The sequence below is a fragment of the Ammospiza caudacuta genome, chromosome 9 (assembly GCF_027887145.1).
Source record: "Ammospiza caudacuta isolate bAmmCau1 chromosome 9, bAmmCau1.pri, whole genome shotgun sequence".
NCBI classification, from domain to species: Eukaryota; Metazoa; Chordata; class Aves; order Passeriformes; family Passerellidae; genus Ammospiza; species Ammospiza caudacuta.
The window spans coordinates 33,758,484-33,782,015 of record NC_080601.1 but is presented as its reverse complement, the minus strand read 5'-3'; the positions used below and the strand labels follow the sequence as shown (position 1 = coordinate 33,782,015).

Genomic DNA, 23,532 nt, shown 5'->3' with positions numbered 1-23,532 from the left:
CAAGTAGCTGCCAGTGACTCCACCATTTGGATTAAGTACAGGCTTGCCAAGAGCACTGAAATGGGAACAGGCATGTGAAGCAATATTTCCCATATTAAACAGAAATTAATGGGATTTTTTATTTCAGCTCTGGGGAACACACCCTAATTCAAAGTGATGATTAAAAGTAATAGTTCATTAATGCAGCTCTGCCCCAGTCCCTGCTCCTATTTGGACATCCAGTCTCCAGCAGCAGCACCCTGGCACTGATCATTTTGTAGGAAATATGAAATGCTAGATTTTATTATTTATCATATGTTTAAAAAAAAAATAATCACATGCAAGGAGGAATCAGGGAGAATATTATAATGGAAATAGCATTTTAGACAGAGTTTGTAAAACACTTGTCATATTGCAGACACAAAGTTAAATTAACATTTATAACATTCCTTGGGAAAGGAGCAGGACAACTCCAGCACAGATACTGGAAATTTTCTGTGCCATGCAAGGCATCTCCCAGCAGAAGCAGAATTATTTGACTGTGCTGCTTGATGAACAGCTGTGACAGGAGGTGTTCCCAAGGGACAGGAACATTCCTACTGGCACAAGCAGGGAGTCCTGGAACACAGGGAGACAAGCAGTGGATAGGAAGTTTTCCAAAACAAAAAGTTTTCAATAAAAAATTCACTTCTGTCCAAATGAGAATTTTTGGGGAAGGTACTGGATTTCTTACAGAGGCTCTGATTTTTTTTCTTGGAATTAATTCATAAAGATTTCCACCTCCTTTCTCTGCCCTGTTCCATAGATATTTTGATAGTTAAAAAAAAATCTTTTAGACAATCTTGGTTTTTTTTAATGCTTACAATCACTTCAGCACAGATGAAAATATAGCAGGGAAAACTGTAAATTTTTGTATGTGGATTGACTAATTAAAGTGTAATTAGCCTTACCTGTTTAATTATGCATTGTAATACATACAAAAATAAATCAAAATTTACTGGATATACTGGAAGCTGTGTATGTATGGTGTGTGTTGCAGCACACAAGGAAGATTTCTGCTGAGGAAGCAAAGTATTCATTTGTAAGATTTTAAATCACTATAAACTCAATTTATTTTATTTTTCTTTTATATAACCATAGGTTACACTCATTTTTCCATCCTTTATGTCCAAACTTCCATTTGCTTTTAAGATGTAAGAATGGCTCATTACTGAACTTGCAGCCCATTTTTTATTTCTTTAACTAGAGCTAATTTTTATGCCATATTCCCCAACCAATTTCTGCACTCCAGATGCTCCTCATTCCTGCAGCATCCTCCTGTTCCCCTTCCATTGCAAGGCAGCTCCTTGCAGGTCCCCCTGCAGCAATTCCTCTCACACAAACCCATAAAATCTGACTGTTCCTTGGTACTGCTGCCCCCTCCCAAGGGAATGTGGCACAGCCCAGCACCTGCTTAAAAATGCTATTTAAGCAAACTCAGATTGCTCATGTGGCACAGAGTTGATAAATATAAATGTGTATAACCCTCCACCCTGATACTTACCATGGAAATGAGGGCAGTGGTCATGGTGTTTGTGTTGTATGTATATACATTAAAAAAATTTGTATTCTAACTAACAAAGGACATTGTAAAGCTTAAAAATTTCTGTCTGACAGGGTCATTTATAAAGACATTTGTTTGCTTTGGATAAAAAGTTTCCTTTGGCAAACTTTCTCCCCAGAGCAAGAAGGATTTTGGAAAGCCCAACACTCGCTAGAGGGCCACAGCCCAAGGCAGGCAAGGAGATGCCAAGGGAAGTGTTGGGTCTTGAGAAGCCAAACAGGAAAATCTCCTTGTTGTCCTCAGCTGTCAATGTCAGAGTACAAGAGAAGACAGAGATGTTATTCTTGAAGATGCAGAGAAAGGACAAAAGGCCACAGATATGAGCCCCACCCAGAAAATTTCAACTGTGTATCAGAAAAAAAATCCTGCAATCCCAGCAGTCAAACATTACACCAGGGCCAGAGAGGCAAAGCATCTCCAGCCTTCAACAAGGCCCTAAGCAGGGAAGTTGGACTAAGCAACCTCCCAAACTATTTTTTGTGATTACATACAAAACCTTGTTGAAAAGACCCACTGGAAGTAAGGTAATTTTAATTACAGCCATCGATTTGTATACACAATCATGTGTATTTTACATATATCAAGGAAAAAAAATCATACTGCATTTCAAAATTTGTTTACTGCAATAACAGAGGCAAATAGTCAGGAATAAGGTTAAGCCACTAATATTTAGGAAAGCCACAACGTGTGTGTAAATTGAAGCTACAGAAGCTCAGTAGTCAGAGACATTAATTCCAAAGGTTTCACAACACCTAACTCACCTCAACCTCATTACATGAAAATGGAGTCTGGATTGCAGGGCTGGATCTAGATTATTATCTAGCACCCATAAGCTTCAGGTTCCTATTTACAGTAACAGTTCTGAGATGTTAAACTGCAAGGTCAAGGTAAGTGTTTTAGCTCTCATAACTGCAGCCTAGTTTCACTAAAATTGCCTTAATTAACTTAGAATAGTCTGTGATTCTATAATTACCAGATCAAAATGTCATTTTAAATCGTTCCTCATTTCAGGATATGTGAACACTGAACTAGCTGTAACAAACTTCTAATATTTTCAAAGTCAAAAGTTCATTTTTACTTTAAAAAAAGCCACAATAAAACTCTTAACAGAGGCTTAAAAAGGTCTTTATAAAATAATCTCCATCACACTTACAATAGTAAGAAAATTATTCTGGTTGCTAGATTTTAGTAAATATGAACTGGTTTGTGTAATTTGTATTAAAGATGGTTATAACTTCAGTTCACATTTCATTTCTTAAAGGGGCATGAACAAATGTGTCAAGACCAGTAGATTATTGCTGTTTCTCATCAAGTCCTTTTCACTGAGGACATGCTGCCTTGGGAGGCAAAGCATGTCTGGCAGCCAGCTGGGACAGGAGAGCTGAAGGACAGAAGTTATGATTTGCATGCCAAAAAAACCTTCTTCAATCACCTTATACTTGGCAATGGCACAACTGAGCTGATTTAAGATCAAAACTGTGTCATTCCATCCATCTCCTGAATGACAGTCCTGATCATCTCATAACTCAAGTTTGCTTGAAGTGACACAAGAAGGTAGAATCCAAGTAAGTTCTGGAATGGCAGGGAAAAAACCTCTGATGTTTATCCTCTCATATGCAACTCTGAAAATACCAGATGTTCCTCAGAGGGGTTTTCACCAGGTCTGCAGGAGGAATGGGTATGGCTGTGCAGAGAGAACAGAACATATTGGAAATAGGAAATCCATCAGGTTTTCTATTCCTGCAGTAGTACTGATCAAATTAAATATGCCCCCATTCAATTTCAAGAGGGCTCAAAAAGATCTAAAAATTCATACATGTTTTTAATCAAACTTTTCATACAGTAAGCCTCTGAAATGTACTTTCTGTGGACATAAATTGGCAATTACAACTGCAAACAGAAAAAGCTCACAACAACTGCTAATAGGGTGTCATTAATTATGCATTTTAACCAGCTGTTAGAATCTTTAGCTTTTGGTAATAAATTATCCTAGTGAGGATGGTGACAGTTTATATGTCCTAGGTTTAATCTGCTGGTGCACTTCTTTCCATTGTTTTTATGAAACCTTGCACTACTGTTTCACAAAGAGCAGCTTCTAGAAGAGCTAAATCAAGCCACTCACACGAAATAAAATGGATGTTGCTGTCAGAGGCACCACTGGTAATAATTACCTTCACACTGCCACCTTTCACATTTGAAGGTCTTAAAAGAACAGAAAAACCCACATGACTGCTAACACTGAGGGAGAATTTTCTACTTCAGTAATTCCTTGTGATGTGATAATATTTAACTCAGCACATGTGAAGACATTTCTTGTCATGTGGAAAAGATTCTTGGTCTTGTGGTGTGCAGCCTTCCCAAGACACCACTTCAGTACCATCTGCCCTCCCATTTAAGCCTCTGGTATCTGAATCCCAGTCTCAAACACTGTCCAGTCAAACCAGTGCTGGGGAACATTCTGAGCAATTCCTGATGGAATTACAGACTTCCCTGAGTGTGCTTTGCTGTGTGACATCCTGCTAAACTGTCCCCCAGCAGTGGAGTTCCCAATGAAACACCCAGAGTTATGCAGTGTCTGCTGCAGCTGAGCAGCAAACTCCTCTGAGCTCTGCACTGGTAAATCCTCACACCCCGTCCCCTGCCATGAGGCTGAAAGGCATTCCCTCTGCAATCAGATTCCCATGATTTCAGCCAGAGCCATCATAAAGAAATAGCAGAGAAAAAATTCTGCAACTGTGACTGGAGCCTGTGCATAAGCCATTGTGATGGCTGATCCAGCACTGTCAGAGCTGTGCAGCCAGCTGCTGCCTTTTTCCTTTTACCTCTCCATGCCTTAAAGAAATGCATTTGATCAGCCTTGACATTTTATTAAAAAAAAAGCTGCTATCAACTGACCATCAGAAGCATTCTGTTACAAAAGAGTACTAAAACTGTATGATAGCAATGAAAGATACCTAAAATATTCCTCTGAAATGTCAAGCATTTCTCTTCATGCTGGGTATTTATGTACCTTGACATTATCAGCTCTTCTGAAAATGGAGAAATACATCAGAAACTATCTTGTATGATTGCAAAAAGGCAAGGTGCATATTATTTCTTCCCTGCCTCTCAAAAGAAAGTATTTTCTTTTCTGTAACAACCAGTGATGCAAACTGGTACAATACAGATCCTTAGTCTGGAAACCTACATCTTGAAATAAAAATACCTGCTACAATATTTCAGATCTAAGATGCTCAACTGTAACATGTATTTAATTTCTTTTCCAAGTAAATTTCCATGCTGTGTTATTTCACTTGCTCTACTGAAATTCTTAATCTATGCAAAGATAGTAAAATACTGACATATAAGGGTCTCATTAATTTATCAATAGTCATGTTTAACACCTTCTTAGGACACAAACAGCTTTTTGCTGACAAATGTGCACCACTGGTGAAACAATCCAGTATTTACATTCACCAGTGAAACACTTTGGGGATTCTTTAATCTACTGCACTGTAAATAAAGTTTCATCATATCCAATTTCACTAAATTTTCCTATTCTTGAACATTCACTGAACAAAAAACTGAGGGAGAAGCAGAAGAAAGAGATCATACTTTGGTTGCATTTGTAGTAGCAATTATTATCCAGTACCAAAAGCACTAACATCAAATATCTTCTGGAAATGAAAGGAAGAAGAAAAAGACTTCCTCTGCATTCAAGTTTAGAAATTGTTTTTGCAATCAAAATGACATTTAATGGCTGTCTGCTTCATAATTTAAACTTCAGAGGAGAAAGGGAAAGTAAAGACATCTAAGCTGTAGCTGAATTTGATACGAGCACAGAAGTTACATTAGAGCAAACTTACAAATTCATGTTTTTATACATCAATGCTGTGGCTGCTCAGGATTGATATTCATGGTCCTGTATATCTCTTTGAGAAACAGCAAGGCAGTGTCTTCAGATCCCCTTTGAGGAATGAAATAAATAAAACAAAAGGGAAAAAGGGAAGGGAAAAAAAGAGGAAAAGGTTAGTTCAGTATGGTCCATCTTCTAATTCTCCTAAGTCACATTCCAGCCTAATTCAGCTCTCCAAAGAGTGTTCACAACCTCTTGGCCCAGTATTTATTTTTCATGAACATGGCCTTACCCCTACCAGTTTCCTTCAAAGTATAATTCTACACAAGTTTTGAATTAGTTCTGCTGTCAACCCCAGCCTATGCATTTACCTTCTCCCTAGTGCATTTCCCCCTCCTGTCCTCCCTAGCTTCCTATGCTGCAAACTCCAAATCCTCTCCTCTATCCTCCTCTTTGGTGTTACTACCTCATCTTAATCTCCTCAAATAATGTTTCACTTTTTGTCCTGAATATATTCCACACTTCATTCTACTCACTTTGTCCCAGTCCAATAATTAGCCCAGTTCTAGCAGCAATATTCTAATTTCTTCTCTAACTGGCAGGCCCTTAATTGTAAATAGAGTATGTTAAATACCCATAGTCTTCCTCTCTTGCTTACCACTAAAATGTTAGATACATCTCCAATAATTTAAAGATTAATATCATTCAAGTGCCATGTTTCCAAGTGGCTGTTTTCCCTCATCTTTTCAAAAAGCAAAGCTTCAGGCTGTCTGAATCTAAAGTTAACATGAATAGACTTAATCTTCTTCTTCATCTATAAAATGCTATTTAGACATACATAAATAATGCAAACATAAAAAAAAACTATGCTAAACAGGTAATTTTTAACAAAGTTCCAGAGCTGCAGGAGTTGTTAGATGAGGGCAGCTCTCTGTGCTTTTTAAAATAAATCATATAGGGAGCCAGTGAAGGAGATTTAGATGGTCAGAACTGTGATCCTCCAAATGTGAGGAACAATCTGCAGAACACCAGTACAGAATTAAACACACAAGCTAAGGGAATGCATGTATATTCCACAATTCAGCACAGACATTCCTTGATGGTCTCTGCATTAAATGAGCAGCAAACAAGCAAGCAGAAGGTTCAACACAGAAGCTCCAATCTCTCCAACACTCAGAGCATTTCATTTAAAGCTCTTCCCACCATTCCTCAGGAAGAAATGCTCTCCTATTCGGGTCATTAATCACTGTGCTTATCTTCCTTACTCGAATGACAAAAACAGGCACAGGTACCAAGCTTTTAAAATGCTGGCAGTGATCGGCTGCCACCCTGTGGAAGGAATTCCGGTCCCTTCAGCCCTGCCCGTGGAACGGCACTGCCACCACCGGGTCACCCAGACAGCAGCCCGGGAACCCCTCCTCTGGCAGGGGCTGAGCTTCAGCATCCCAGAGATGATGGCTCTAATGAGACCCTTCAGGTAATGCCTTCAGAGCTGTGTTTTAACCTCTGGAAAAAATGCCTGCTGCTAAAATGACCTACTGAAAATCAAAACCTTCAGAAAGAATGTAGAGCACTCTTTGTCCAGCACCTGCTGAACTCAGAATGAGAGACCAGTCACTCCTCCCTCACCAACATCACTTTGCACAGCTCACAGCTGACACTCAAGGTTGGCTATTACATACCAAGGTGTGCTGTTAAATATAGTTCCCACATCCTTTGCTCTGCCAGAAGAAGCAATAAAGTTTTACCACTTATTGTAGTCTAATAAAAATCCTTCATGAACAGTTTTGTTTGAAAAGCTGCAGTTGTGAAAATGCTTCCAGAGTTCTCCTTGTTTTGAAAATGACAGTAGCTAAAAAATTGTGTTTGGAGTGTCAAAGGTCAAGAGAAGAGAGTGCAATGTCTTCATTGCAAACAGATTTCTAACACAGAATTTTACTTTGAAATAGGATTATCAAACAGTACATCCAAGCACTGACCCTGACACTCCTGGACAATCACACATACTGTGTCCCTTCAGCAGAATTTCTGGAACCACAGATATCTCCCCTTACCAGTAGCACAGGTGGCTCTGCAAAGCAAACAGGTACTCATTGAAGCTCTCTATTGGCTTCTCCTGTAGAACATAATCAATGCGACGCCCTCCGTTCAGCATCCCAACCTTCACTGAAACATCTTCATCTTTTGGAGGCTCTGCACTTTCAGTGATCTTCTCAGCTAAAATCAAAGAGTTTCACATTTCAACTATTTTCAAGCACAGCCTGCTTGACTATAATTAAGAAATATTACCCATTTTTTCTGCTGTAATTTCCAAGTGTTTGTGATAAGACAATAACAACCTGAACTGCCCAGCATGGTTTAGAAAGTTACTGAACTATAGGCTTATTTCTTTCCTAACAGTTTAAACAGTTTTCTAAAGAGAGTGATCTCTCCCTGAACTCACTCCAACCCACAAAGCTTTCATTGTAATTTCTCTCCCAGACCCAGCTGAGGAGGACAGTGACAGAGCAGCTTTGGTGGGAACCTGGCATTTAGCAGAGATCTCCTTAACAGGGTCAGGAAAATCAATAGCAAACAGTCTCTGGTATACTCAAGTGTCAACTGATTTGAGACAAGGAAGTTACAGAAAAACCAATAATGTGTCCATGTACCTTCCACCACTTGCTTTTCTTCCTCCTCTTTAATCTGGTTAGCTACTTTCTCCAGCTCTGCTTGCAGCTGGGTTGAAGATGTATGAGCACGTGCAAACTCATTTAGGGTCTGCCATGCACTCTTCAGAGAGCTGATAAAGCCCTGCTTCAGGTCAGATCCCATACGAGACAGAGAGTCTTTCAGCTCTGAGAAAGAAAAAAAAACATCAAAAATTTCACTCAGAAGGATTTAAAATTACTAACTAAAATTACTAACTAAAATTTAATTCAGGAGGATTTAAAATTACCAACTAAAAGCAGAATGATAAAGTTCTGTTCAATAAACATCTCAACTACCAGCAGAAACAAGCCTGCTATGTCATAAATGCCTGTTTCTTGCTTCTCCATTCCATTTTAAAAGATGAGGTGAAATACAATTAATACACATAAAAATTAATGCATGTTTCTTGCTTCTCCAGTCCATTTTAAAAGATTAGGTGAAATACAATTAATACACATAAAAATTAATGCATGTTTCTTGCTTCTCCAGTCCATTTTAAAAGATCAGGTGAAATGCTATTAATACACAATTGACTTCTTACTGAATGGGTCAATGAATCAACCTAAATCAAAGTCAAAACAATAAGGAGCAAGAGACCATATTTTGCTCCTTTATTATACACACTTTTGGAGAGTTGTAACCTGAAACAAGTATCTTGTGCAGTCCAGCAAAGCAGACTCACTCTAATGGACAATTCCAAAGGACAGAATCTCTCCAAGTGCCTGAAGAGAGGCTTTCAGGAGGGCTCTGTGAACTTGCACAACAGCAAAACTGACTTTCCTTATTAGATGTGCAAAATTTAAGTGGAGCACCTTGGTCTGATGTGCAGCCAGGAGCAACAAAGTGTGTCCCTGCCCTCCAAAGGCCACAGAACCTCCTTTTCCCTCAGGGTTGCCAACACTGAACAGATTCTGGTTAAACACATCATGGTGGTCATTAAGGACACCAAGAAATTTTGTTTCTGTTTCACAGCTTCTTAGAAATGAAGGTGATCAAGCAATGTACAGCAATGTTTTAATGGAACTTTGGTAAGACAAGGTTAAATCTGGAGGAAATGTGATTATTACTTTTGAATGGAATTGTGAATACCCAGCTTATGGGGCTGGGTGGAATCACCTCTGATATTCAGGAAAAATACAGTCAGATATCCAGGGATATTCATTAGTCTCTTAAAATCTTACAATATTCTGATGCATCAAATGAGAAATAATGAATAGGATCCATATGAAGTAAGTTTTCTTTTTACCCAGATGAAGTCTTTTTCTGCCTTTATGATGTGGAATGAGAACTGGTTTTAAATCCAGGTCTTCAATGATCATTGGTTCTAACCTGTAAGCTACTGGATCAAGCTGTTAAGAGACAACACATTGACATTTAGTTATCTTTAAAATTATTCTAGTTATCACATTTCAATGAAAAAAAAATCCCTATTTATGGGAATATGGATTATATACAACCTTTTTTTAATTCTGCACTATTGGAATTTACAGAAATTCAGTTCATGACATTAAGCAGGTTCATGAATTCCTTTGGTCTTGTTCTCCCTACAGAAGGAGATTCTAATGAGGAAACACAACAGCAAGATTTCCTTGCACTCAATCTCTATCAACATTAAACTGTTAAACAAAATGAGACAGAGGAGAACAAACACTGCATGTAAAAATACAAACATTCCATAAAAATCTACAAAAGCAGCCTCAAATTAATGAAAAAACCTAAACAACTCCCCCCCCCCCCAAAAAAAAAAATTCCTTAATTCTGAAAAGAAACAAGGCAAATATTATGAAAACAACCCATGCCTGGAAGTGTTTTAGGAAATGTACACAGGGGAACAAGAGGTGTAATGCTCAGAAGGTAGAACTTAGTATTCTGCCTTTTTTGTCATCTACATCAACTGAAATCAAATGTCAAAAGCACTGCTACTCACTGGGTGATAGATATTGAAGAATCCCTTGCAGGTGGGGAGTCTGTAGTTTTCATCAATCTTCTCCACACCCCTCACAGTAAGGAACACACCAATAGGGGAACCAAGAGCAAAGAAAATATCTGGTTCAAAGTCCAGTGCACTGTAAACCACAGAAACCTACCAGGCAGAAATCAGACACATCATCTCTCAGAACTGTCAGCTTCAAAGGAACTAGCTAAAGGTCATCAACATTAAAAAAACTATAGTGAAAAGAGAGGATTGATCAAATCCTTTAAACTGTTCTAATCATTTAGATCCACACAGTCTCACCTGGCCAGTTCCAATTTCGAAATACTCATAGTCAATGTTCACAGAAGACACAGATGCACCAACTGGGAGCTTCCTCTTTGAGTGCCCAGACTCTGAAGATGACACAGGAGAAATTGCCTCTTTTGATTTCTGGGTGTCTTCTTGAGTCTGGAGTGTGGCAGCCAGCACTGCTTTCTTCTCTGCTACTGCTTTCTTCTGTTCCTTTTGAGAAAAGTTTTAAAGTTAGGGAGAAAAAAGGTTAATTTCACACTGTCAAAATTCCTTTAATATATTCAGGATGTCAACAAGAGTGTTCAAGAATAGAAGGTTGTCCACAGCAAGGAAGTCAGTTACAACTTACCAACTTTTAATTTCCATCCTGAAATATCTATTTACCTGCTTGGCTGCTCTGTCTTTTACAAAATTAGCTATTTTCTTTCTTGGTCCAAGAGGTATCCCCATCTCCTTCAGGTCATCAACTGTACACATGAGCTAAAGAAACAAACACCAAACACACACATAAAAATGTATTTTTCTAGTAGAAAAAGTACTTAAAACTTTTCTAGTAAAATGAATAATTATGAATTTGTTAAGTCAATTTATAAAGCTACAGAAAATACAAAATATTAAAAAGACACAGAGTGCCCTAACAACTGGGTGGATGCATCACATCAAGAAAAAACAAGAGCTGCAGAACACTGAGTCTTCAAGTCATGCATTGATTATCTCATCTTTGCAACTGCTCTCATGGGCACTGAGAGGGAAAACAAAACAAGAAGAAATCCCAAACATGAACCTCCCTCCCCTGGGCAGCCCCAGAAGCCCAGCGAGGGTTTCAGTACCAGGGACTCCATGTCGATGCGCTCCTTCTCGAAGGTGCTCACGTACTCTGACAAACTGAGCATCTCCAGGGTCTTCTGCAGAGTGGGAACATCTTCCTCTGCTTCAGCCTCACAAAGGTCATCAGCAGAAGTAGCAATGGAGGAGCCCAAGGAACTGGTATCTTCAGTCATCTCAATAAAACAGCACACAAACAGAATCACACCCTCTAATAGCGGAAAAACCAGGAAGCAGCAAGCAAAACCAAGTTTAACTATTTTCTCTTAAAATATTATTAAGCAAGCTCTGTAAATATATATCCATTTTTAGTGAAGCGGGACACAGATTTTCCACTAAAATAGAGCTGCAAAATAAATATTTAAAAATTACTGTGAGAGACAAAACACTCAAAAATGCTTCCTTTTATTCCTCAAACAACTGGTCACCATTTCTAGTCTAAACACAAATTCTCTCTCTTTTATACATCTGCCCCATCATTTACTGTTAGACCAAGTTACATGTTCACAAGGGTCAAAGCTGATGCTCACCACCAAATCTCATTACTGGCCTACTTGAAACTTAAGAGAGAGGTAATTAATTTGTCCTGAGAAATTACAATATTTACAAAACAGCATCTTTCCATTAACATGTTTAAATGTACTATCAAAACCCACAGACTTGTTCAGCTAATAAATTCTGAAAAGTTAAGAAAAAAATGATTGAAAATATCAATTTATAGGCCTGGAAAGACCAGCATGCAAATTACCTGTTTATCATGAACAGCCACGTCCTTCACACTCCCATTAACACCAGAGAATGGTCCAGAATTTGCTGATGAAGCCAAGTCCTTCTGGTTAGACAATATGTCAAATAGAATTAAGGAACCTGCAAACAGGAATTAGAGCTGATTTGGGGAAATATCAGGTTTTCCTGTCCCTAAATCTTGAGCAAGATTTATATGCAACAGTAATGTCACAGTACAGTTTGATCAAGAGATGGCTGAAGGAAAATACTCATATGTTACCTTGAACTTAAAAAGCTAAAAGCAGCCTCTTTTCTCTCCTGCTCACGTTTATGTAGTTGCCATGACTAAACTATTTTTCCTTAAACATCTGAGACTGCTTGGTGAACTGGAGGAAAAGTTCCAGTCCAAACCAGTATGTCCATATTCTGCTCTAACACTTATTCTATATTCCAAAAAATGATTGTACTGTTACTAAGTGGGGGTTCTGAGACACAGACATCACACATCTAACAAGTCACCAGATAATCTGCTAACTTTTAAACACAGATTGGACACTAAGTTTTCATGAAGGGAAGTACTGACTTTCTCTCAAAGCCTGATAAACTCAGCTGTTGAGAGGAGCTTGTTGGCTGTTTTCTGAAAGACAGCCATGCCCTAACCGCTAATTTGACATTTATGCATAACAAAGGGGCCATTTTCCTTTTGAGAGGAACTGATTTGTGACAAAAGCAGCATTCCCCAGACAATCACCTAAGCTGTGCCCAGCCACAGAGACTCCCCCTTTGAAGTCGGGGTTGCGGCTCATGAAGAGCGCGTACAGGCGGTTCATTTCCATGCCCACTTTATCCACGATGGTCTGGCAGTAGGTGGGGCTGTTGTAGAACAGGATGTCGAGCAGCGTTTCGTTGGTGAAGTGCCTCAGGCGACCAATGCTCGGCAAAGTGATTTTCTTTATGTTCCTGGTAACACAGAATCGTTAAAAGCATGAAAGGCTTTTAAGAAACGCTCGTGAGAAATTTTGTTAGCTTTTGAAATTAATGCAACGTAAATGCTACAGAAAGAGTCTCTTTAGAGATTTTAAAAACCCATACAGCCTTCTGGCCTTGTTGCATATTCACACATTAATGCTACCTGCTGATTGTAATATTTCAGAAAGATACAGCTCTTTTTTTTTTCTCTCCAGCCTGAAATAACCTCTTCTCTCTATTCCAACTCTACTCTCATAAAGTACCAGGGAAGTTTGGTGAGCAGATTGAAGTGGAAGAGAAAAAGGAACTTGCATATAAATTTAGACTCAGAGAATGGTAATACTCTCTTTTTGAAGGAGAAGCTTGGCATCACCATCTGCCTGCCTGGAGTCAAGACAGCTGCACTGGAATTGCTCTAGACTTGAGACTGCCTGGTTTGATTAACAGAATAAGGATTCCTCCTCATGCAGTGCTCAAATGCAAATAAAACAGCAAGGCTGGAGGAAAGCAGTGTGATTTCACTGAGCTACAACAGTCTGGAGAACATCAGCATCACTTTAAGTGCCACAGGTTGCCATCCTCACAATTTTTACTTCCCCAGATTTGAGCAAGGGAAACAGCTTGAAATGTGAAGTCATAGCAAAGGGGTAGGCACAGAGAAGGGATTTTAAAACAGATTTTTAAATGCTGTAACATTCTTACCCAAATATAGATACTTTGCTTCAAAAAAAAACCCCTTAGCTCAAATGCCTAATCATAATTCAGGCACTTCTCTGGGACTGCTCAGAGGGCTCAATGCCTTCCTCAGAAAGGGTGAAACTGAATCAGACTGCAGGAAAATAAAGAATAGAAAACTCTCTACTCTAAATTGTGCACACCTCATGGACAAAACATCTCCAGGCTCACCACCTCATCCTTGTGATCACAACTCTGCACACTCACTCATCAAGTATCATGCATTGGCCACTCTCATGTAAATCCTGTACTGAAAAGTCGTGTGCATGAAAATAAACAAGAGAGATATTCCTCAAGCCCTTCCAGCTTTCCAAATACACCTCATCAAAATGTTAATTTTTAAAAATCTGCAATTCTCTAATTCAGTCATCTGCATATGAACTGCTCTTTTTCCCCACTTTCCATAACCCATTAAACAGCAGCTTTTAAGATGTTTTCAACATTAAACAGCATCCTCACCTGTCTACACCTGTTGCATCCCCATGCAGAGAACTGTGCCAGTGAACTGGAAGGAATTCCACCCTGCTCACTCTGCCTTCCTCCAAATACTTCTTGAAGTGAGTCTGCAACAGCTTCAGAGAAACAGTCCTAAAATCATCAACTGTGAAGAAAAACAATAATGAAAATCTGATAGCTGCATACTCAAGTAACACACAAATAGTCCCTCCTTCCCCTTAATTTTACAGATAGTCAGAATAGAAATGATGGAAATTGAAAGCTGAAAAAATCTTTTCAAGTATTACCATTCTAACAATAAGAAAGTACTCATTTTTGTTGGAGTGGATTTTTAGCAAGCTTCTATTTATCTCACAATGATTGCCTGTTCACTCCATAACCTGAGAGGGCTTTGTTCATTTACTCAGTTGTACCAAAGCGTATTAAAAAAAAAAAAAAAGGTCAAAAAACCAAGCCACACAAAGCAAACACATCCACTCACACCACAAAAAGAAAAAAACAATCAACCAAAAAACCCCCCTCACCACACATCCCAAAACCCAAACCACCCTGCAAGTGTGGTATTGAGAACTAACAACAACACTAACTAACAACAGCTAAAGCTTCAAGTTTGACAGAACACAGATTCTGCCTTTGGAAAATAATCATGAAAAAATTGAATTTCTTAACATTTGAGACTTTTCTTTCAAAAAAACTTATAAAGATGTGCTTATATGAGCTAGAGAGAGCCACATTTAAGCAGCAAGAATACAACTGCTCATTATACAAGCCCAAACTTACCACACTCAACAATGCTTCTAAACCTCAAGTCACATACAGGACCTATGCCATGAACCATAAATACCAGATGGTCAATTTGGGACATTTCTCCTGTAGGAAAAAAAAAAAAAAAAGGAAAACATTCAGAGTACTAATATGTACAGCAGGAGTGAAGCTCAGTGTAATACACACTTGTTTCATAAAGCCTATTGCATATCATGGTAAAGGACATAACAGAGCCCACAGGATTAAAACACCCCAAAACCAGATAACCTCAGCAAACAGCTCAGATGAAGGAATAACTTCAATCTTTAGACTCCAGGCACAAACAGCACAGAGCCGCTCCACCCACCAGCTTCTGCACAGATCCAAACTGCTCCCGGTGCAGACCCAAGTGCACCAGGAGTCTCATCACCTACCATCAGGAATCTCATCATGGTCATCATCAATTCCACGTTTCACCACCCTTGGCCTCGACTGCCCATCTTGAGAGGTGCCCCATTCATCTGATGTGGTAGAAGGCTGGAACTGAACTATGACCTGTAACAAATACAGTGTCCAATTCCAACCACAGAAAAGCCTCATGACTCATACTGGTAGTGTGAAAGCACTGCATAGTTCAACATACTCTTTGATTGCTTTTCCTTTAATCTGAAAATCAAATGTTTTCTTTCACAAAATTCCCATTAGTGTGAAAAGCAAACTGATGACTCAAAGTAACCACTAGGTGAAGAAGCTGGGCCTGCTCATGGTTCAGAATCACCATTTTAACTCCTCAGCCAAGCATTATTCAAGCTCCTCCTTCCTAGTATCCAGTGTCCACTCTTCCTTAGCAGATTACTTGTAATGTGAGGAAATGGAATGCTACCTGATTTACAATAACTATCACAAGGAGAAGATGGAAAAAAATAAGTACAATGCTTTTCAGGGAAGGACAACAGCATCTGAAGTAGTCCAGAACCCCTAAAAAGTGAGTAATTCAATAGTACAGCTGTTTATAGGACTTACAGTGTGAACTTGTATTTATGACACCAAGTGATTTAAATGTTCCTTCTCTAGATTTTTACTGGACAGAATTCTATAACCAGGATTATTAAACACTTTAAGTAGGAGCAACCATGATTCTGTCCCTTGGATAGTTCTGTGTATTAATTACTGCATTTGTGATAAGTGAACAGTTAAGAGTATTGATCAATATGGCTGAAGTCCATGTTTTAATCACATGAGACTGTTCACAGAGTATTTAGAATAACTTTTAAAACTTGTCTTGCTCTACTTTCTCATGGCCTGAAAATAAGAAAAAACCTTCTCAGGCCTTAAAGAAACTATTTACCTTATAGCTAGATTAATGCTGTTCTCCACATGAAAGCTCTTTGTTTTAATTTCATTGGGTACAGACTGAGGTTAAACTAATTCAAATTGCTAACCATTTGCTGCCAGTTGTGCTTAGCCAAAACATTTACTATGCAAATCCTTATTCTCTTCAAGTTTCAGAAAGCACTGTCTTTTAACAACATGACAGAACACTGAAGCAAGCACAAGCTCAGTGTTCTGTAAACTTGATCATCTTTAATGCACACACACTTAGAACAACCAACTGGTATGTTTCATGCAAGATTAAGAGAACATTCAATTTATGCTTCCATCCATTTTGCTCACTCCTCCTGCAAGACTCAATTGCCAAAATCTATTACCTTGGGATTATGCATAACAATTGTCTCCCCATTTGGAAATTCAAGTCGCCGATGCCATTGATTTGTAGTTACAGCTCTTTTATATTCTGCCTGAAACAGAAAACAAGTTACACAAAGTCAGCATGGAAAACTTCTCAGTATTATGTGGCCTTAGGAAATGCTACAGTTAAAATTTACAAAACTTTCTTTATATAAGTGTCACGTGTAGAACTACACAAGCAGATTTTAGATCACAGCAGTGCAGGACTGATGCAGAAGCAATGTGGCCTTTTAGACACTCCTCAGGATTTACTTATGTTCCAGAAAGTGCACTCTGAAAACCATCTTCATGAAACAGAAAGAACTGCTTCTAAGGTGATTAACACAATGAACTAATTAAAACAAGGTCTCTGTGACTTACTAACCTCCAGCTTGTCACTGAAGTCCTCAGTGTAAGGGATGAAGCGGCTGTCCTTGTCCCCCTTGTAGAACCACAGGCAGCGCCGCACCTCCGAGGGCTCCTCGTCCCAGTACACGGCTTTCCTCAGCCGCTCGTACAGGAACACGTCGTAGCGCCCGCCGTCCGTGCTCAGCACCACGCTCTCGGGGTCGGGCTGGACTGGACAGACAGACACGTGTGGTTAACACACTGACACTGCTGCACTGGACAGACAGACACGTGTGGTTAATGCACTGACACTGCTGCACTGGGACACACAGACACACCTGCTCACCACACTGACACTGCTGCACTGGACAGACAGACACGTGTGGTTAACGCACTGACACTGCTGCACTGGGACACACAGACACACCTGCTCACCACACTGACACTGCTGCACTGGACAGACAGACACGTGTGGTTAACGCACTGACACTGCTGCACTGGACAGACAGACACGTGTGGTTAATGCACTGACACTGCTGCACTGGACAGACAGACGTGGTTAACACACTGACACTGCTGCACTGGGACAGACAGACACACCTGCTCACCACACTGACACTGCTGCACTGGGACAGACAGACACACCTGCTCACCACACTGACACTGCTGCACTGGGACAGACAGACACACCTGCTCACCACACTGACACTGCTGCACTGGGACAGACAGACACACCTGCTCACCACACTGACACTGCTGCACTGGACAGACAGACAGACCGACCTGCTCACCACACTGACACTGCTGCACTGGGACAGACAGACACACCTGCTCACCACACTGACACTGCTGCACTGGGACACACAGACAGACACACCTGCTCACCACACTGACACTGCTGCACTGGGACAGACAGACACACCTGCTCACCACACTGACACTGCTCTGCTCTGTCTGTGCTCAGCACCACACTCTGGGGTCGGGCTGGACTGGGACAGACAGACACATGTGGTTAACACACTGACACTGCTGGACTGGACAGACAGACACATGTGGTTAACACACTGACACTCCTGGACTGGGACAGACAGACACACCTGCTCACCACACTGACACTGCTGCACTGGGACAGACAGACAGACACACCTGCTCACCACACTGACACATCTCTGCTCTCTCAGCCCAGCCCCAGCCACTCCTGTGATCAATATCAGGCCATTAGCACTGACAGTCACAGCATGGCAGAGAAGCTTTGTAACACTGAGATGCTTCTAGAATGTGTCTGTATGCTCTGTACACAACAAAACGCTTGGAAAAACTTCCAAATACCAACACATATTCCAGAACTCACAGTTTAACAAAAAGGCAACCCAAGACACAAGTAATGAGGAGTTCTATATGAAAATCTGAGATCTATTTGGGTATATTACATATATATATTTTATATGTACATATAAAATACATATATATACATGTATGTATTTTATATATATATTTATACATATATATATATAACGAAATCATCTCAACACTGACAGCATCAAGCAGTGATGATGTCAGTGAAATAAATTAAGTCACCAAAAAAAATCTTCAAAACATTACTTATTACTGCCACATGCTGAGTGTGTGGCACATTACCGAGCAGCATTACCCCAGTATTTTCCTTTAGTCCTTCTGCTCACCTCTGGATAAGACAGGACTTACCAGAATTATAGACCTCCTCCAGTTTTGCAGAATCCAGAATGCTGAATGGCATCCATATTTGCTTGTCCTCCACCTCCTTACAGTAGAACCAGTGGGGCTGAACTGGCTCGTAGTGGTTCTGCAGCAGCACAGGAGGGGCTGGCACCAGGGGCCCTGCAGGCCTGGCAGGCTGGAGCTGGGACTGGGATGGTGGGAACTGAAAAGAGATGGGCTCAGCACCTCAGTCTCACAGGGTTTTTACAGAACTCTTCTATGTTTTGCTATAGGGAATACTCTGAACCTTTATTTCTAAGATGCTTTCCTCCCCAAGAATATAACCTTCCATTCTAAAAATATTGTCCACTTCATCATGTGTTTGAGAACTTACACCTTCTCAAACTGAGAAAGAATGTGAATTTCATTACCACAAACGCTGTTGAAAACTGCCATGGTTTAGCATCATGATTATCTAAAAATCAGTGAGATTTCAAATATTCTCTTAAATTTTCAAAACTTGAGCTGAACTTGTTTCTTACAACGACAAAATTTGACATGAAAATAAAAATATATTTTTCTTATTGTTCATTTACATATAATTATGCTTTCACATAAAGACTCCCCATTTTAACAAGTGGCCACTTGAGCTACAGCTCTCTTCCTGCAAAGTGACCAGAACAGGCACATTCCAAACTCAAATGTAGCATCAGTGGCACAAGAAAAGGAACTGATTTTGAAAGGGACTACAGCCTATATAAAGATGATTTCATACAAATTTTACAAAAATCCCAGTCAGTACAACTAAAAGCAGCTGATGTCAGCAGTAGCAACTGCCTTGGTTGATGATACATTTAAAGGGAAAAAAAAGGGGGCACCAAAATATTATACAATATACAAAATCCAATAAACAGAAGTTGTGAAATTATTTAGTCTAAAACTCCAGACTGTCTAGGCTCTACTGCCTTTGTTATGTTTTGTCATTATATAACCTTCACATTCATTATTCCTGATAACAGAAATATAACAATAGCTCAGGCAAAAATAAAAAGTTTTTGCTATTTTCAAGGCAAACATGACAGGTTTTATTAACCCATTGGCATTACTTTAATAGGGCTTTTTTGCAGGTAGAAAATAATGAAGATTATTGCTTTATATCACACAAAATCCTCAACCAATTTGTTTCAAAGAATTTGCTGACAATTTTATGTGACTTAGTTAAAAAAAAATTCTGCTTCACCAACAAAACCAGCTTAAAAAGAGATTTTAGCCAATACCTTTGAAGCGGCTGAGTGACCTGATTTAAAGCTGAGGCACAAAAAATGCAGCAGCATAGTTGAAACTCAGAAACCCACAGAAAAGAGCAACAGAACTTCACAACCTGATTTTGTTTCTGATGCCCAGAGCTCACAGAGCTACAGCCTCAGGGTACACTCACTTCAAAGATCAGGAAGACTTCCTGGAACATGAGTTCCAAACTACTTCTAGTGAAAAGCTTTTGCTGTTATAAACAGTTCAAGACTACTTCTGGGGTTTTTTTGCAGAAAAGAAAAAGCTCCAAAAGGTAAAGCACAGAGCTGAAAGAGGAAAGTGACGTGTTTAGCTGTGGCAGGCAGGAGGTGTCACATACCTGTGTCAGTGGCCCCGGGGGTGTCTGGTACATCTGCACGGGTGGCACAGGGGACGCTGTGGCAGGGGGGTGGCTCTGCTGCAGCTGGGGAGGGGTGAGGTAGGGGTTGGCCCTGCTGCTCAGGGTGGTGTGCCTGTAGGGGTTGTAGCCCTGCTGCTGGGGGGTCCCCACGGGCAGGGCAGTGCTGGCAGGAGGGGGACAGCTCTGCTGAGGGGGCTGGTATGGGGACATGCCCACCTGAGAAGTGGGTGGGGCACTGTAAGCCTGGGATTTGGGAATATGTGGTGAAAAGGCATTTTGCCCATCCTGGGAGCCAGACACGAGTGGAAGTGAAGGGGGAGGTCTGGAGAAGGCTGGTGCTCCCACAGGGGTTGAAACAGTTGTCAAGGGTGGCTGCCCAATGCTCCCAAAGGGGTCACAGCTGCTGGGAACTTGAGAGAAGTAGCTGAAGGTCTGTGGTGGGTTGGGGCTGGCTGATGTCTGACCCAAGAAGCTGTCCTCCTCCCCAACGTCTCCAGAATCTTCTGCAAAAACAAAAGGATCACCAGAGAGTTGTGAGAGCTTCAAATCGCTGCATGGGGTCACAATGTTCTGTAACACCATCAGCTATGGCCAAAACTGTCAGCCCCCATAAAGCTTACACATCCTTGATTCAGCACACCATAAAATGAAACAAAAGATACCAAGCCTTCAAGAACATTTAAAATGGACCATAAAAGTCACTCAGTGTACACAGAAAATGCAACAAATATTAAATAAGAAACCAAACCATAACTGGAGTCAGGACCTTCCCAGGGTAATGTGGCAGGCACTAAAATCCCTGCCAACTTCACTTATCCCACAAAAGTAAGAACAACCTTGGTTCATATCCTTCCGCCATGAAAACAGCCAGGACTATAAGCATAGGACTTTATGCTCCTATTTTTAGGACAGAGTTTAAAAACATTCCTAAATAGGCCAAACTTACAGGTTAAACCATCCATTCTTGCCTGCTCCTTCAGCAGAGCCCTCTGAAGGTTTCTCATCTAACTTGCAAGGTGGCCATAACTCATGATCCCAAGCCACTTAATGAGCAGGACTTACTCCAGTTCTCTATAGAAATCCTACTCCAGACTTGCATAAAAGCCACATCCCTGATGCAGAAAAATCATTCTGCATAATTGCAGGAGAGGATTTAAAAAGTTGCAAGGCCATGAACGCCCTTTCACACGGAGAAAATAAATAAAAGAAGTCCTGATCAACCACAGTTTTCTACTTTGCAGCGACCTAGGAACAAGTGGAAAAAAGGAGGTTTGTCATGATTTGGGGTCTCACAGCAAGCTCACCTCAGGCTGTGATGGCCTGAGCAGCTCCTGAGGGAGCAGGAGCCAGTCCCATCTGCAGAAACCAGCAGATGTTTTCAGTGTTTCACCTGCCTGGCAATGAAATGAGCCCAGGCTGTGGGGCAGACACCACAGAGCATCTCTGCTGCTCAGTGCCCAGGCAGAGAGACCAAGAGTCTGCAGTGTGAGCAGCCAACAACAAATGCCTTCATCCACAGCCAACACAACTGTAACAGGGAGCACCAAGGGAGTACAGGGGAATCCACTGAGAAATGAATGACTGCACACAGCTCCCTAATGGTGGCTGTCAGGTGTCAAACAAATCCCTGGACTGATTCTTATTACATTTTACACAATTTAAAATTATGATTCAAAATGCAAAATATTCCACTCAGCAAGAAGATCCCAACAACACCTGGCTGGAGAGATGGTGAGTTCACTTGATTGTGAAAACAGAACATTTAACAGGACCTGGGCCTTACTTGGACTGACATAGAATGGGGCACAACCTCTGCCACTGAAATTCTCTCCATGTACAAGACCATGAGTCCTCACCTCCTCTCCATGATCAAATTTTAAGCCACATGGAGAAAATAAGATTCACCACGTTAATCAAATCCCATCAAATTTTATCTCCAGCTTCAAAATGTTCAGGCAATTGCCAGGACAACCATTTGTATAAAGCTACTAGCCAGATCAGCACTTAAAAATGGTTTTATTTTCTTAATGAAAAAATAATGTATATTTGCATGAAAGAAAAACTATGAGGACTGCACAAAGGAATTAGTGAATGTATCAACTAGATAGATACCTAAAGCAAGAAGAAATAATACTTTAATGCTTTTATCCTTCCTATCCAAAAAAATGTAGTTGATCTAAAAAACTATTCCAAAGCCTTACTTGGCAAATATTTTATTAAATCTACATAGAAGTACTGCACTGATTTCCAGCTATATTAATACTTATTTTAGCTAAGATACAGCAGAGCTGAAATGAAGTCTTGAAGACTCAGCATAAAACAGTTTGGGTAAAAAGAGATCTTCAAAAGTCATTAGTCCAATCTCAACATGCACAACACAGTAAAATTTGAAATATCTGGTTTCTAGATGCATTTCTAACGCTTCGAGCTTTAATCTCTGACTGAACACATTCACAAAAAATATCCATTCCTTTATCTGAAAGTGCCTGAACACCAGATTTTAAGTTACACACGCATGTGTTGGGAACACCATTAAAGCTTTAGGAGAGAAGGATATTAGAAGCAGGATTAAATTAGCAAGGATATTTAAGGCGGCTGCTTAACGTGCTATTTTCAAACGGAAAAAACAGAAGAGAGGGGTTTAAAAACCATGAGAGAGAGGTTTAAAAACCACGAAAACATTCAGTACGCACTGAATGGAAGCACTGACGCGTCGGTGAGCTGCAAGCGGATGATCAGTGCCCGTGCTTAGACACAGCGCTAAAACCCTCACACACGCACACAGGCATTAAACAGAGGGAAACAGAAGAAATTAAGTGCCAGAAAGCGGAAAATGAAATCCCGAGCAGCGTCTCTGCCGAGGAACCGCCAGGGGACACCCGGCTCGGGGAGCCCCAGCGCCGGCTCCAGCCCACACGGACCGGGCCCTCTGAACCCGCAGCCCCCCTTAGAGCCCCGGTTCGGCTCTGGGGACTCCCCCGGCTCCACTGCCCCTTCCCGGCGGTGGCGGGACCCGGCGGGACCCCGCACATCCCCAGCGCTCCCGGCTGCCCTCCCTCTCTCCGTACCGGCGGGCAGCAGCGCGGGGCCGGGCGGCGCGGCCGGCGCTTGGCTGACGGGGATGAAGGGCACGTTGAAACTGAACTCGGTGGCGGAGGAGGAGAAGAGCAGGTTGGTGCTGCTGCCGGTGCCGCTGCCGGTGCCTCCCCCGGGCTTCGCCGCCGCCATAGCCGCGCCCCGGCCACGTCCCTGCCCCGGCCCCTTCCGCCCTCACCCAAGATGGCGGCGGCGGCGGCCGCGCGCAGCCGTGAGGGGCGGGAGGCGGGCCCGGCCGCCAT

General features: G+C 41.0%; 1 protein-coding gene across 1 annotated transcript; it reads right to left on the bottom strand.

Annotated features, from left to right (window-relative positions):
* Positions 1–1,214: 1,214 nt before the first annotated feature.
* Positions 1,215–23,490, bottom strand: SEC23IP (SEC23 interacting protein). Its single transcript, XM_058810844.1, has 19 exons — positions 23,263–23,490; positions 20,174–20,697; positions 18,571–18,766; positions 16,904–17,097; positions 16,500–16,589; positions 15,225–15,345; positions 14,827–14,916; positions 14,050–14,191; positions 12,638–12,846; positions 11,909–12,027; positions 11,166–11,336; positions 10,720–10,815; positions 10,345–10,545; positions 10,036–10,191; positions 9,355–9,457; positions 8,069–8,254; positions 7,472–7,634; positions 5,428–5,528; positions 1,215–3,266 (listed from the first exon to the last, which is right to left on the bottom strand). Exons 1-18 carry the CDS (start codon positions 23,420–23,422, stop codon positions 5,447–5,449), a joined length of 3,003 nt encoding a protein of 1,000 aa, XP_058666827.1. The 5' UTR covers positions 23,423–23,490; the 3' UTR covers positions 1,215–3,266; positions 5,428–5,446.
* Positions 23,491–23,532: the final 42 nt, after the last annotated feature.